The sequence below is a fragment of the Ooceraea biroi genome, chromosome 13 (genome assembly GCF_003672135.1).
Source record: "Ooceraea biroi isolate clonal line C1 chromosome 13, Obir_v5.4, whole genome shotgun sequence".
Lineage (NCBI taxonomy): Eukaryota > Metazoa > Arthropoda > Insecta > Hymenoptera > Formicidae > Ooceraea > Ooceraea biroi.
Genome location: NC_039518.1, coordinates 9,380,539 through 9,394,878, shown reverse-complemented (window position 1 = coordinate 9,394,878; position 14,340 = coordinate 9,380,539). Strand labels below are relative to the sequence as shown.

Here is a 14,340-nt window from a genome sequence, read left to right as displayed (position 1 = left end):
TATTAATAATTAACATACTAATTTTCTGATGAATGCATTAAGCGTAAAGCGTAAATTGTTGTGATTGTTGTGGCTATTTTTCCACAATTCGAAATATTAACTTGATACGTTTTTTGAGAAATTTGAGAAATAATATGCTATAAAATAATCTAAAAGTATTACAACTGACAAATTTCCGAAGCGGAAACTTATCTCTTTTAAATTAATATTTTAATATATGAAAGAGACGTATGTTTCTAAAATGCTTGATTATTTATTATGCAATCTTTAGCCAATTTACCCAGCTTTAGTTCTATGAAAATTATCGATTCCTGCATCTTCTTGCCTAACACATGGAGAGATCACGTGAACTCTCTTCCTCAGATTAAAGGTATATTCACACAAATGCGGTATAACCGCATAAGGAATTTGATTGGAAGCACGCATAAGCACGTGCATAAGAAAATGGACCAATCAATTTCCTGGTGCATTTGTTATGCGCTTATACAAATTTGTGTGGATATACCCCAATGCATATACTGCCCAGTTTCACGCATGCGCACTCTGCCTTGCTTGTGTGCATCAAAGGTGTAGAATGGTGCAGACCGATCAGTTGCGGTACACGCGATATTCGCGTGATAGATTTGTTTATTTCCATTATATTTTCTAATTTAACATATATGATTTGTCATCACCTTATGTTAGTATTGTCTTATCTCAAAATCTGTGATATTGTAGATATGATATCTTTATTTATTTATATAATAGAATGCTTTGTATCGGCCTATTGACTCGGCCAACAGGAGGCGTTTGTTAAATATTTCAAATTAAGTGGAGATTGTTTCAGACTCGTACAATAACAAAATGACGAAACGTGAAAGAGAAGTGGACAGAACGAATATACGAAATGTCTTTATTACTTCACTTATCGTAAGTAAAATAATTTTATAAAAAACATACGAAACTTGCGTGGCAGTAAACGTGTTAAAACTAAAATCTTTCATTTAAATTTTATATCAAATAACTGGTTTTCTCCATATATTATACTTGGAAGCATTGATTAAAAAAATGAAAAACCTATGCTGTTATACTTGCACAATAATGGCAGGCAGGAAGTGCTGCAGGCATGTTCGTGGACGTGGCATTATTTCCACTAGATACATTGAAAACTCGATTGCAAAGTGGACGAGGATTCTTAAAGGCTGGAGGATTCAGGAATGTTTATAAAGGGATTCTTCCTGTTATAACAGGATCAGCCCCAACAGGTAACGTTAGATAAAATTTATACACGTGTACACTTTGATATAATATATTGTATATTTCAGCTGCACTATTCTTTTTAACGTATGAAGAAATCAAAACTGTGATACAACCAAAGATTTCTACCAAATATTGTACCGTTGTTCACATGGGAGCAGCGTCGTTAGCAGAAATGGTACTTTTATTATTTTATGTACACTGAATATCTGATTCACTTGATAGTTGAGTGATGCATTAATCACATTTATTTATGCACAAAGGTAGCGTGTCTAATAAGAGTTCCAGTGGAAGTTTTGAAACAAAGGAGACAGGCACTGATACTAGATAAGGAATTGCTTGGCTTTAGATTATTATATCGTGGATATTGGAGCACGGTGTTACGGGACATGCCTTTTAGTATCGTACAGTTTCCATTATGGGAATATTTGAAAAGGTTCTATACTGTCTATATTAAGAGAGAGATATATCCTGCGGAAAGTGCAATTTGTGGAGCAATTGCAGGTTTTTATTTTGTATTAAGATAAAAGTAGATGAATTACAATCTCGCATAAATAACCTACTCTTTTTTCTATAATTTTAGGAGGTATCTCTGCAGCGGTTACAACTCCGTTGGATGTTGCGAAAACAAGAATAATGCTTGCCGACAGAACATTATTTTCGTCAGAACTGACAATATCAAATGTGCTTTATAAAATATATATAGAAAACGGTGTTCATGGGTATGTATCCTTTTAAAATTTTCCTGAAGCTTTACTAAATGTTTCTTCAATATTACAGACTATTTGCTGGTTTTGGGCCAAGAATAATATGGATTACATTAGGAGGTTTTATATTCTTTGGAGTTTACGAAGAAGCAAAAGTCCTCACATGGACGTTATTTCCAACGTTAAAAAATACAAATACCGTACATAAAAACTAAGAAAAGGTAATGCGCTCATTAAGTTTAATATGTAGCGTTATTCGAAACATTACATAGAAATAAAAAGCATTAATTGTTTTTGTCAAGTATAAAACCGTTCTTCCTGTCAATAATCTATCGTACGAACGTGATTTATGAAAGTACAATTCTATCCCGTCTGTTCAAACAAGTCTTGGTTGAAAGTACAACATGTTTTATTTTCCTCTCCTATGAGAGACAAGAATTGCACATTTCTCAATACGCATATAAAATATTCATTTATTATTAGCTTTTAATAAAAAAACCTTCTTTCATGTTTGATACAAAAAATATTATATGTACATGATAAAAATATTTTAGAAGACATGTGAAAAATACTCCAGTAACAACACTTTTAATCTTACAATTTTGATTTTAAACTGTTCATCAATTTTTCCAATTTCATTGCTTTCTGTAAATTTCCACTTATATTTAATTTGCCTGACATAAATGCGGCAGCAGGTTTCAGTTTTCCTGTTAATAAAAAAAAAATTAATTAAAAACTATATATCAAATAGATATATTAAATAGAAGCCATAAACTAAGAAGAAAATTATTTTTGAAATCTATCTACCTGAAAACATAGCAAAGAAATTGCTCGACTCCATTGTGAATGTTGCATCTGCTGGCTGACTCGGTTCTCCTTTACCAATAGCACCTTTTCCATTTTTTAGATCAATGAACCATGTTCCGGCTTCGTCTCCTAAATATTTAAATATATACAAATGAAGAAGTTATTAATAAATAAATTATTTGCAATTATGTGTAATTTACCTTTTATGTTAAATTGATATATAGCGCCAGTTTTGTTCACTAGCTCGCTACTTAAGTTTGTTTCGATCGCATTAAATATACGTGGTATCTTGCCAGTTTCACCGCTACTTAGTTTGCTACTCTTATCACCAATATGTGGCGAATTCGGAATATCATCATTCAAAAAGAAGTCCCGCATTAAACTATCCTTGTTTTCTAAAAGATTAAACTTTATCATGAAAATCACCATTCAACATTGTCAGAGATATAGTTTACACTCTGTTATCGCGTCTCGAGGCGGCAGTCTTTGACTCTTCAAGATGTCTTTCATTATTTTTCGGTACGATAATTGTTTCGATATTAATCAAAATTGTTACACTTCTCCGAGTAGATCCTTTTTTTTTGTTATAATTTATTTTCAGTTTGTGTTTCAATATAGTAAATTAAAGTTTAATTAAAAAGAAAGGAAAGAGGAAGAAAATCTCTGTTATTGTGACAAGTGTGCCCGCAAACTCAATCTATCGGAGATCGCGTTGAAAACCACACATTATACCAAGCGAAATTATAAGGTGGTACATAGATGTATATTTTCGTAATTGCTATACAAAACAAGGAAAGATAAGAGAATATTACCTGGATCACAGGCATAATTGGTAAAATCCGTGATACCTTCGTTTCTTAATATGTCTTCATCAATCATAAACTGTCCAGTTAGAGACTGGCTGTCTTTACAAAGCAACGCGTATACCGCGTCTGCCATAATTTCGGGTTTTCGGCAAAACCTTTTGGATTCTGAACCTGATAGCATGTCCATTGCAGCGGTATGTATCGCTAAAAACAAAGTAACGTAATCGTCATAACTTTTGTGATATGAATATATATTTTCATGAATATATTCATTCGTTACTGTTCTGAAAAGTGATAACAACATACCTGTATTTGGCCAAACGGCATTTACCGCAATTTTATCGTCTTTCAATTCCTCTGCCATGCCGAGAACACACATAGACATCCCATACTTAGCCATTGTGTATGCAACATGATTTTTAAACCAAATCGGTTTCATGTTCAATGGCGGGCTTATGTTAACTATGTGCGGATTTGTGCTTTTTTGCAGATACGGTATACAAGCTTTCGAGCTAGAATATAATTTTATCGCTTTATAATCTTGCTACTTAGTTTCATCAAGTATTGCGAGGCATAAAAAGACCTACACGAGAAAAGTTCCCCTTGCGTTGATATTATTCATCAAGTCGTATCTCTTCATGTCGGTCGCCAAAGTACCTGTCAAAGAAATGGCACTCGCATTGTTCACGACAACATCTATACCGCCAAATTTAGCAACTGCACTTTCCACCGCATTAAGCACTTGTTTTTCATCACGAATATCGACGACACAAGGAAGAGCTTTGCCACCAGCTGCTTCGACTGAAAAGCACGTTTAACATGTTCCAAATTATTTTTATTAAATAGCGGTAGGTAGCGTTCGCTGATAAATTAAACGGTAATTACTTTCATTAGCTGCCGTATAAATAGTACCCGGTAGCTTTGGATGGGGCTCGGCAGTTTTTGCTGCAATAACAATATTTGCACCATCTTTCGCTGCTTTTAATGCTATACTTTTACCAATGCCCCTCGAAGCTCCTGTAATGAAAATAGTACGACCAGCCAGCTTCCTGTGTCAAATATCGACAATCAGTATCGTTTTTTAATGACTTTTTAGTCCATTATAAACATGTACAATAATATTTTTACATAAATTTCTATATATGTATATCGTAATAACTCTTTATGATGAAAGATATATAAAGATATAATCCCAAACACATATCATTGTTCCGACACAATGCAGACATTATTCAATACTAGAGATTGTTGTTTACGATAAAAAAAACTTGCTGTATTTAAATTTCAGGTAGAAATTTTAACAGAACGCTTGCAAATTCAACACTCGCACGATGCTTTGAACATAATGTGATTCGATACAATTATCATATATGTTAATCATGAATAATGATAAAATCATTCGAGTTGTTCAACATAAAGCACCGACGGTGTGTTCTTTAGTTATATTCAATAAAACAAACTGATTGATAAATTGGTACAATGTGATAACTGTACTAGAAATTGTGTAGGAGCGTGTTCAACAATAAAATAGCAGAACAGTAAAGAGCCAAGAACAATTTCTCAGACCTTTGCATGATAGTGTTATAAGAAAATTTGCTGAGTCATACATGATTATAAAGTAAATAAGTAGTATACTTGTCATCATACTTACCCTGTGTTAATCATTTTGTACAATCTTATCCGTGCAATTTATTAGAGTATGAAATATTTTTCGTTGTCAGTCGCTCGGAAGACAAAATCCGACAAGCGAGAAGCCTCGGACACGTACGGACACGGCTCTACCTTCCAGCTATTTAGTTTAGTACTTTATACGCGGTTCTTATCCAATGGGTGCAAAGTACATCACACGCATTCAGCGTCATGCGTATCATATGTTGGCAACGATAAAATGTCATACGCGCATCATATGATATGACAGTTTTAAAATTATATCGATAGATATAAAATGATTTCATTAGATGGCACCAGTCTCGATTAGCAATCTCACTAGCTTGAAATTCGAACTTTCGATTTTTTGGAGTTGTTCAATTTTGAAAGCAAGTAGGAAAAAAAAACATATTGAATATTTATATCATTGTTTTATACATGAATTATGTACGTTAAGTCGTCTTATGTAGCAGCACGTTTTGTATCGCATCCCTTGCTTTTTGTACACCAAGTCGAAATTGATCAAATTCCGGACGAATCTTCATTCCACGATAATAATACACCAGACTCATCTCGAAATCGCCAAGATGATAGAGAGCTTCCGCCTTGCAATATATCGCTTTAGTGTTGCTAGATTTTTTCAGATTCAGTCGTAAGGCTGCCTCGGCATCGTCTAGCGCCTTTCGTGCGTTACCCAATAAAAGGTGACATTTGCTTCGCGCTATTAAAGCTTTTTTATCATTGGCATTCATCTCCAATACCTGCAACATAAAAATTCTCATCTTATATGACATACAAAATACATCGTTGCACGCAACATTTTGTACCATCCAATAATAATGTAGCTATCAATAGATTGATTACAAAAGTGAATCACATATCTGAGCTTTATGACACATGTATATACGTAAAACATGATTTAGTTGCTATGAGATGTATGCATGGATAAGCGCGCGCGCGCGCGTCTCGCAAGTGAAAGGTGGATAAGTAAGTAAACCTTATCGATGAAATTAATAGCGACATTAATGTCCCCAAAGCGCATTTCGCGCAAACCGAGCGTTAGCAACGCTCCGGGCTCGGTCTCTTCGGAGATTTGCAGACTTCTGCTGCGATCTTGACGTTGTTTAATCTTCAGAGACTGCTTTATATCTGTAGTACCCATGTTCACGGCAGCGGCACGATCTTTATCGGTGTATATTTCTTCTTGCCGGCAACTGCCGTTGTCACGTTGGCGTCATTTTCTTTTTGACTTTTGAATTCTCATTTCAGACTCGATAGTGGTAGGATCGAGCTTTTCTTTCTTCTCCCGTTTATTATGAACGTCACGACTGTCATTGTCATTACGATCGTCATTGCTTGGATGCGCTAGCCCTTCAGGTTCTACGGGATCCTGTTTCGAATCAGAACCCACTTCCACGCGCGTCCGCACGTAACTTTGTAAGAAATCGTGATGCTGCAACGTAGGATTCAGGATATCCATTACATGATGTTCAACCGCGCTTGTGTACGTTATGTCCTTGGATGCTTGGCTCATAATTGCATATCAATGTTGTATCGAGATTTAACTATTACGACTATATGTCGTAATCCAGTACACAACTGGATATCGACACCTCAAAGTACGAGTTATTACTCGTTTCCTTAGAAACGAGGAAAACTGCGAGGAGAAATGTGATTGTTCTAAACGCATCCTTTATTTCGTGTAAATTATTAATACTTTTTCTTTTTATCGTCTGTGTAATTGTGTGTCCGGGGTACTATGACCAGAAAATAGCATTGTTGCCAGTTCAAAGTAGTAGTTTTTCATAATAAGTTTAACATAAATCAATTTATAAGTTATACGTGTCACAACTTACTTGATTGTACAGAAATATCGCTTTATTATAATTTCCATTTTTCTCGTAAACGGCTGCTTCATTTACCAAAAGTGCGTTTTGAATAGCAAGAGATGTTCGTCTTATCCGTATTGCTGATTTTTTTTTCGATTTAATCATATTGTTTTAATAGGTAAGCTCTTTAAATTAATTGTGCTGAAAAATTATTTTATCTCTTTAATCGACATTTATATATAGATTAGATCAGGCGAAACGTTCGGTTCGATTTTTGCGTGAAATTTTACATCATTGTGTGCAGTAGAAGTAAATTATTCATTAACCGCAAGTAATCAGCATTGTTGTTTATGATTAGACATCGTCAAGTATTTAATCTACTTGGATTAATAATGTTTTATTTTCTTTGTTTAATTAAGAATTTGATATTTTACGATTACATACTTGTATCGATAAACCGCTGCATCACGGCTAAGTGCACAAAAACTATCGTTCTTCCTTGCTGGCTGGCATAATACTTAAATACTTAGCTTATAGCCAGAAATTTTTCCGTTTATACTTTTTCTGTTGTCTCCCTACCTACATTATTAAGAAATAATCAATAGAGAAACGTTAGAAAAGGATAGTAACGAGAGTGACTACACGACAATCTCGATTCTTTATTCACCACTACGTTGCATCTCCAATCGCTAACGGAAAAGTGATTAAAGTCGCATGTTTCCGTGAATGCTTCCCATCAATCTATCGTCATTGTCCTTGCCCGTATATTTGCTTCATTTGACAAAAAACCACACGCAATTGACTAATTTTTCGTACTATCGTTGAACAATTTAGGAAATCGGAGCAATTATTCATTTTGCGAATTTTCTACAATTGTAAAACTGTATATATGTATAATTCATATTATAATGGACAAAGAAGAAATTTTTTAATAAAATTTAAACTATTTCATTTTCTAGTTTAACATAATCATATAATAAAATAGATTTTAAATCGCATAAAATGAGCTTAAAATCAAGGTAAAGATAAAAAACATGGCGTGTTTACGTCGCATTAAGACTCTTCTGCAATTTATATTTCATAATATGCAAGTTGTCTGTCACGTAATAAAAGGATTACCTATAATAGATGAATTAAAACGATATATGGTTCAAGGCTGCTCCAAATTTTTCTCTATCTAGTAAAAAGCATTACTAACATGCAATGTCTAATTGACTATACAAAGTATGCAGAAATAAAATATGGTTAAAATAATAATTCATACTAATTTATACTATTAATTCATTTTATAAATAATTACAAAGTAAGATTCAATTTATAATTCATAAAGCTTATTTATATTCAGATAATTTTATGCTCAATTCTTACATCAAATTCAGTTAATCAGCAAGTAACAGTTTGCTGTCTTTGTAAAGTGCTACCTTTAGATGTTGCCATAATATCGGTCCTCAGTCTGCGAAATAATAGAACATGTGGTTCTAGAAAAGAAGCAGAATCTGTATATTTATATAAACAGTGTTTATCAGAGCTTATATGTGTGTGTGTATACATATTATACATATTATACACACACACACACATATATATATAATAGCTCTGCAATAATATTTAGTTTGTTGTACGAATAATATACCTGGTCCATGCATCATATAGTGTACCCATCCAGGACTCTGTTGGACTCCCAAGTTCCTCCATTCGGTTTCTGTCATAAGATGGGTCTTTGGGACATGTCTGGTTATATCAACCGGCAGTATCACATGCCTATTTACACAATAAGATTTAATCGAAATTATGTGGGTGATCTTGTTTTAGCATATGTCAAATTTAATAAAATTAATTTTTACTTTTTTCTCTTTTACTATAAAATTAAATTCTTTCAAAATCAAAGTTTAGAATAGACTGTATTAAAGTATATATAACATACAATACAAAAGTTACACACAGTTAAATTATACTCAATTAATACATTACAGTCGCATATTATGTATAAAGAATTTTCATTATTTATTAAGTATTATATTAAGTGCATAATCTAAACCTACCTGTACTCGTACTTATCGTCGCAGTATTTCTCAGAATACTGTATCTGATCAATTGGCATTGCGCTTTGAAGTAAAATAACTAGACCAAAAATCTCAAAATTGCAGGATAATCTAATAAAAAAATAATATAAATAATAATAAAATAAAATGTGTGTGTGTGTGAGAGAGAGTGATAAAGTTGGCATAATCAAATGTGTTTTTAAACATAAAAATCAAGTTAAAAAGGATTTAACTTTAGTCACATTACAAAATCGTTCTCTTTTTTGGCAAAACAGCTCTTTTTGATAATGCAAAATATTATACTCTCTAACCTCAAAACTGTCATTTTGTGTATAGATATGTCTCATATAGTGTTGTATTTATAAAGAAATACTCGATATAACAACAAATTGCATTGAGAAGATATATTTCTCAAGATATATACCTTTCTTACGGTTACTAACCTAAAAGCAAAGGTCCATAGAAAAGGATCAAGTTGACAGCCAGCGATCTAGTGACTTTGTATTCGTTTCTGAAATGCATCGATAAAAAACCTATCGAATCAATCCAAATAATTTCAATAGTCTATTTTCTATTTTTATAGAGAATGTTTTCATGCAGAAATATTAAAATAAAATATGTTGTACCAATTAAAGCGATAATCTCCGATATCATAAATTTTATAGAAAATGTTTTATTTAAATAACGTGCGCGCGTATTATAACGTGTGTGTTTGTCTTATTTATCACAATCGACGAATTAAGAATTGAACAATTTTGTTCAATAAACAAGTCGAATTTTTTTATATTATAAATTATTACATATATTGTTTTAAAGTAAAAGTAAAGCACATCACATGCGATAATTTTTATTATCTATATAATATCGATTCAAATTAGCCTAAAATACCAAGAAAGATATGTTTTCTTATTTTTATATCATATGTACAAGAAGAATATGAGGAAACGTCTGAAGATTCAAAAAAACTATTAAGAAATATCACATTCTTTCCTAAAATGATGTCGCTTTGTTTGATACGAGAAATGAAAGACGTTTCATAAATTGTTTCTTCATAGAACTAAATATTCCGCAGAGAAAGTAAATTTCAATGTATTCTTTGAAACAGTACACGTAATAAAATTGAAAAGTACGACTATTCCTTTGTTAATGCATACTTAATGTAATTAAAAATTGGAGAAAGAGGAAGAACATGACTATCCCTACGTGAATAAAATCACAATGTCTAAATTGTTTCAATCAGTTGTTGGAACATCTCAGGCATCTTTAGTCTCAACTATTTTTCATGGTTGCTCTCAGTGCTTCGACCGTACATAATGGACACAGAATTTCAGGTTTAGATGTACAAGACAACATATTCCCTAAATACTGTGATGTACGTGGAAGTATCAACGATGGCGGAAACGTTAATAATTCAGTTTCCATTCTTGATATGATATCCGTTTTGTATATTGAAATTGGAAAGTGATGTCCACAAGTAAATACCATGCTATCTTCTTTTGCCATAAGCAAACGATTCACAGCATCCGAGTCCTGATGACATTTATATTTTGTACAATATACAATGTTATTGTAAAATAAAATAGGAAACATTGTAATTTGATTAATTATGGTAGAAATATTACCTTAATATGCGCAAATAATCTGGAATCTTCCATTTCGGAAAATACTGTACTTATAATCCCTTCCATCATTTGCTCTGGACTATTATTTTTACTTACGCCTGGATATCCGTTTAAGGGTACGCCGTAATTATCTGCCATTAAAGAGGAGAAAATTTTTGCATATTCCGGCATAATGTCATCTGAAATATATAAACATACATGCATTTATTATGTTAATCATTTATATTTGTATGTTGAAAATTTAATAAAAAAGATTGAACCTTTATCTATATGCTGTATTAATATCGATAGTACTTGAAGACAGAAATTCATTGAGAATAAATCGTTCGTGCACCAATTCTCACCCCGATTGGCATACTTATTTGCATCCAGATATCTTCCTATCGCATTCCGACTAAAAGAAAAACGATAAATTACAAATCAACTTTTCTAATTTCATTTTAATCTCTCGATATACTCAATATAGCTCAATATAGCAAATAACATAGTTAATCAAATTCAAGTACCGAACAAAGATATTTTTCAGCAGATTGGAATTGCTATTATTATATTGGACGCTACAAATTCGGTTTGCTTTATTTCGCTCAATGTATGTATGAATTGTAGGAAAATTAAGAACAAATCGATTTACCAAAACAGTAATAATCCAAGTGGATAATAGATGACGTGTATGTGATCGAGTAAAACATTTTCCAAACTTTGTATCGGTAAATTGTGTTGGAGCCAAAAACTAATTGCGTCCTGCAATATTTCGCACTTGAGAATGTTCGCTTCGTTATTGATATTGTTGAAATAAAACTTTAGCGCTCTTATGGCCTCGTTGATCACGTAATTTCTTTGAGAACGTAAAGCTGCCGGAAAGGTGTCGGAAAATGGAATTTTCCCTTTGCGCGTGTCCGTCTGATGATTGTCAATGTTGAACATTGTTTTCGCGCCGACTGATTCAGTGTGGTGAGTTATGTTTTTATTTCGTGACAGCAAGTCGTTCTCGTTAAAAATCAGATCATCGATCCGTTCTTGTTGTTCATCTTCATTCGTGTTGGACTCGATGTCAGAATAATCTGCGTCGATGTTCGACGAAGAAGAATTATAATTTTTTTGAGTTCTACACAATTCTTCCAAGCCACCTTGACAATCAAAAGTATATAATTCTTGTGCGAGTGCTTGCAAATTGTTCAACGATCTACTCGTAGGAATTTTCATCCAGTTTCGTGTGACGCTGTTCTCCAAGGATTCCATGAAATTCTTCTCCGCTTGTCTATTAAACAATTCGGTGTTTCTCTTGATATTCCGAGATGATTCCTCGCAAGCATTATCCCTCATTGCACGCGCAATTTTGGTTGCGGACACCGTTGTTTCACGTGAAATTTCCATTGAATAATTTCCCGTTGATTGAAGGCTTAATTTGTGTAAGACCTTCAGTTGATAATTGAAAGCAGCCCGGATATTACCTTGTAACGCTGCTATTTTAGAACAAGCTTGATAATTTTCCAATTCAATACTCTATGACAGAAAACATAAACTCGTTATAAACTCGTCTGAATAAGATGGAAATTTTTATCATACATGCTCATCACTGTTATATGTTCTCAGTATCATGCTTCTGTAACTTTGACATCGTAAAATTTGCACATACTATAAATCAAAATATAATTTTGATAAAATGGTTATAAAGAGAATACTACAATATAATTTAATCATCATGAAATCATTACGTTCAAGTTCAAACTGACCGAATTAAAAAAACACACTATAAACAAACCTTTCTCATAATATTAGCAGAGCAATATAAACCATGGAAGCGTTCGAGAACATAGTGAAGTGTTAATTCTCCTGGAGACTTTTCGATGACGCTCAAAGGAGAAACGAGCCCAGCAAGAGAAGACGCATCGTTTGACTGATAAGATATTACCGGGCTCGCAATACTGGGTACTTGACTAGGAACATCCAAAGCTACGTGCAGCGTATTAGGTAGTCGTACCACTCGCTTCGACGATTTCAATAATACGAGTTTATCATCAGCATCACGTGTCTCTTTCGCGGGGATGCGACCCAATTGCGCCCTACTGTTATTGCCCCAAGCTAATACTGTGCCTCCTGGAAAAAAAAAGAATTACATGTTTTTAAAGCAGTAAGGATACAATTCATTCATCTGGATTTACTTAAAATTCGAATCTCTCGAAAGTCTTTCGAGTGAAAGATAGATAATTATTTAAATATTATTACGGATTATCGGGACAATACTGTTTTGTTTGTTTGTTCCTGACCTGGTTGTATCGCGATCGTATAATCATATCCGCAGGCGATTCCGACGGCGTTAATTACAGGATTAATTCTCTTTTTATTGAGGCCAGCATTTCGCTGAACATTGTCAGTCGGTGAATCATTTGATTTAGTATTATTGTCCAAGTTTTGCATTTTTTTAAACTCGTTGTGTCTAGGAGGTATTTGCGAGAAGATGCAAGCTGGATTATAATATAGAGGCGTCGGAATTGGTACTTCTCGTCTGGTGCCGTTACCTATTTGGCCGTCCAAGTTACGGCCCCACGTATACAGAGAACCATCCTTTGTTATCAATGCATTATGGTGACAGCCAGCTGATATCTAGATGTATCACAAAACTTATCACATTTTATTTGCTTTATGTATTATATAAAATATGTAGAATTGTTTTTTCAACAAACCTGTGTAATTTGTCCTTTTACTAAACTTGTATCCACTACAGATGGCTTTAAATGCGTTTGATTCTCTTCGATCAAATCAACGTTGAGACTTGCTAAATCTGCATTCTCAGATGGTTTCTTTTGCATTTCTGCGTTAGAGATAATCATTTCGGTTTGTCCAGTTTTCGCCTCGATGCCATCCTCTAAAAACGTTTTCTCGTTAGCATCTTGTTGCTCCAATATACGAATCTTCTTTTGCGCTTGTGCTTGCAATCTTAGAACTTGGGGACTCGCGCCCCATATGTATAATTTGTTCGTGTTGCTGACAGCTAGCTAGAAAACCAAACAAGTATATGCGTAAAATTGCTATTTTATTGCTTAGTTTAATGACGAGATGTACCACCACAAGACAATTGATATGAGATATTTGTAGTGTAGCATTATATTACTATTATATTACTATTGTTTTAACTTACATTGTGAAAGTATCCTGTACTTATAAGCGTTATTTCATCCGGCAGCGATATTCTCATCGGGAGAGAGCTTTTGGCATTACTGCCCATTCCCAGTTGACCAAGAACGTTACATCCGAAAGCATACACGATACCATCCATTGACAATACCAAAGTGTGTGCGTATCCAGCGCTGACGTGACACACAACAGTACCGAGTAAAGCCGTGACTAAAGTTGCTATGGTTTTCTCGTCGGTATTACCGTGGCCCAATTGACCGTGAACACCCCATCCCCATGTGAACACTCTGCCATCCGCGGTCAGTGCCACGGAGTGATATTGCCCGGCTACCGCTTCGACGATACTCTCTTGTGCTAATGAAGTAACCAATTCCGGAGTCGAACATTGCGATACTTTGCCGAGGCCCAACTGCCCAAACTGACTAGCTCCCCAAGCATAGATACCGTTGTTAGTAACCGCCAAGGTGTGACAATGTCCGCACGATACACTAAACACCTCTATCTTCATG

At 33.9% G+C, this 14,340-nt stretch overlaps 6 protein-coding genes across 18 annotated transcripts; 1 reads left to right on the top strand and 5 right to left on the bottom strand.

Annotated features, from left to right (window-relative positions):
• The first annotated feature begins 19 nt into the window (after window positions 1–19).
• LOC105286344 (S-adenosylmethionine mitochondrial carrier protein homolog) lies at window positions 20–5,099 on the top strand. 4 transcript variants are annotated; one of them, XM_011351246.3, is made up of 7 exons: window positions 20–909; window positions 1,088–1,244; window positions 1,305–1,414; window positions 1,500–1,740; window positions 1,820–1,958; window positions 2,017–2,164; window positions 4,845–5,099. In XM_011351246.3, exons 1-6 carry the CDS (start codon window positions 844–846, stop codon window positions 2,156–2,158), a joined length of 855 nt encoding a protein of 284 aa, XP_011349548.1. In that variant the 5' UTR covers window positions 20–843; the 3' UTR covers window positions 2,159–2,164; window positions 4,845–5,099. The 4 variants fall into 4 exon arrangements, with proteins under 4 accessions (XP_011349548.1, XP_011349547.1, XP_011349550.1 ...); XM_011351245.3 differs by lacking the exon at window positions 4,845–5,099 and having other exon boundaries at window positions 20–679; window positions 827–909; window positions 2,017–2,247; XM_011351248.3 differs by lacking the exon at window positions 4,845–5,099 and having other exon boundaries at window positions 1,092–1,244; window positions 2,017–2,247.
• On the bottom strand, window positions 2,337–5,221 carry LOC105286346 (hydroxysteroid dehydrogenase-like protein 2). Its single transcript, XM_011351249.3, has 8 exons — window positions 5,208–5,221; window positions 4,442–4,605; window positions 4,144–4,357; window positions 3,863–4,068; window positions 3,563–3,760; window positions 2,951–3,145; window positions 2,751–2,879; window positions 2,337–2,650 (listed from the first exon to the last, which is right to left on the bottom strand). The coding sequence occupies exons 1-8, from the start codon at window positions 5,219–5,221 to the stop codon at window positions 2,538–2,540; spliced, it is 1,233 nt and encodes a 410-aa protein (XP_011349551.1). The 3' UTR covers window positions 2,337–2,537.
• A 42-nt stretch (window positions 5,222–5,263) lies between these two features.
• LOC105286368 (tetratricopeptide repeat protein 25) lies at window positions 5,264–7,793 on the bottom strand. Of its 3 annotated transcripts, none has more exons than XM_026974753.1 (3): window positions 7,700–7,793; window positions 7,060–7,611; window positions 5,264–5,964 (listed from the first exon to the last, which is right to left on the bottom strand). In XM_026974753.1, the coding sequence occupies exons 2-3, from the start codon at window positions 7,195–7,197 to the stop codon at window positions 5,656–5,658; spliced, it is 447 nt and encodes a 148-aa protein (XP_026830554.1). In that variant the 5' UTR covers window positions 7,198–7,611; window positions 7,700–7,793; the 3' UTR covers window positions 5,264–5,655. The 3 variants fall into 3 exon arrangements, with proteins under 3 accessions (XP_026830554.1, XP_026830553.1, XP_011349599.2); XM_026974752.1 differs by lacking the exon at window positions 7,700–7,793 and having other exon boundaries at window positions 7,060–7,233; window positions 7,477–7,617; XM_011351297.3 differs by lacking the exons at window positions 7,060–7,611; window positions 7,700–7,793 and adding an exon at window positions 6,201–6,431.
• Window positions 6,411–7,061, bottom strand: LOC113563305. Its single transcript, XM_026974758.1, has one exon. The coding sequence runs from the start codon at window positions 6,735–6,737 to the stop codon at window positions 6,438–6,440; it is 300 nt and encodes a 99-aa protein (XP_026830559.1). The 5' UTR covers window positions 6,738–7,061; the 3' UTR covers window positions 6,411–6,437.
• On the bottom strand, window positions 7,672–9,625 carry LOC105286348 (cyclin-dependent kinases regulatory subunit). Of its 8 annotated transcripts, none has more exons than XM_020033947.2 (4): window positions 9,075–9,492; window positions 8,666–8,793; window positions 8,401–8,510; window positions 7,672–7,899 (listed from the first exon to the last, which is right to left on the bottom strand). In XM_020033947.2, exons 1-3 carry the CDS (start codon window positions 9,257–9,259, stop codon window positions 8,416–8,418), a joined length of 408 nt encoding a protein of 135 aa, XP_019889506.2. In that variant the 5' UTR covers window positions 9,260–9,492; the 3' UTR covers window positions 7,672–7,899; window positions 8,401–8,415. The 8 variants fall into 8 exon arrangements, with proteins under 8 accessions (XP_019889506.2, XP_019889503.2, XP_019889505.2 ...); XM_020033944.2 differs by having other exon boundaries at window positions 7,672–7,803; XM_020033946.2 differs by lacking the exon at window positions 7,672–7,899 and adding an exon at window positions 7,989–8,151.
• A 718-nt stretch (window positions 9,626–10,343) lies between these two features.
• On the bottom strand, window positions 10,344–14,339 carry LOC113563204. Its single transcript, XM_026974530.1, has 8 exons — window positions 13,836–14,339; window positions 13,381–13,692; window positions 12,964–13,300; window positions 12,459–12,793; window positions 11,328–12,199; window positions 11,041–11,090; window positions 10,697–10,875; window positions 10,344–10,604 (listed from the first exon to the last, which is right to left on the bottom strand). Exons 1-8 carry the CDS (start codon window positions 14,337–14,339, stop codon window positions 10,344–10,346), a joined length of 2,850 nt encoding a protein of 949 aa, XP_026830331.1.
• Between the last annotated feature and the right edge of the window lies 1 nt (window position 14,340).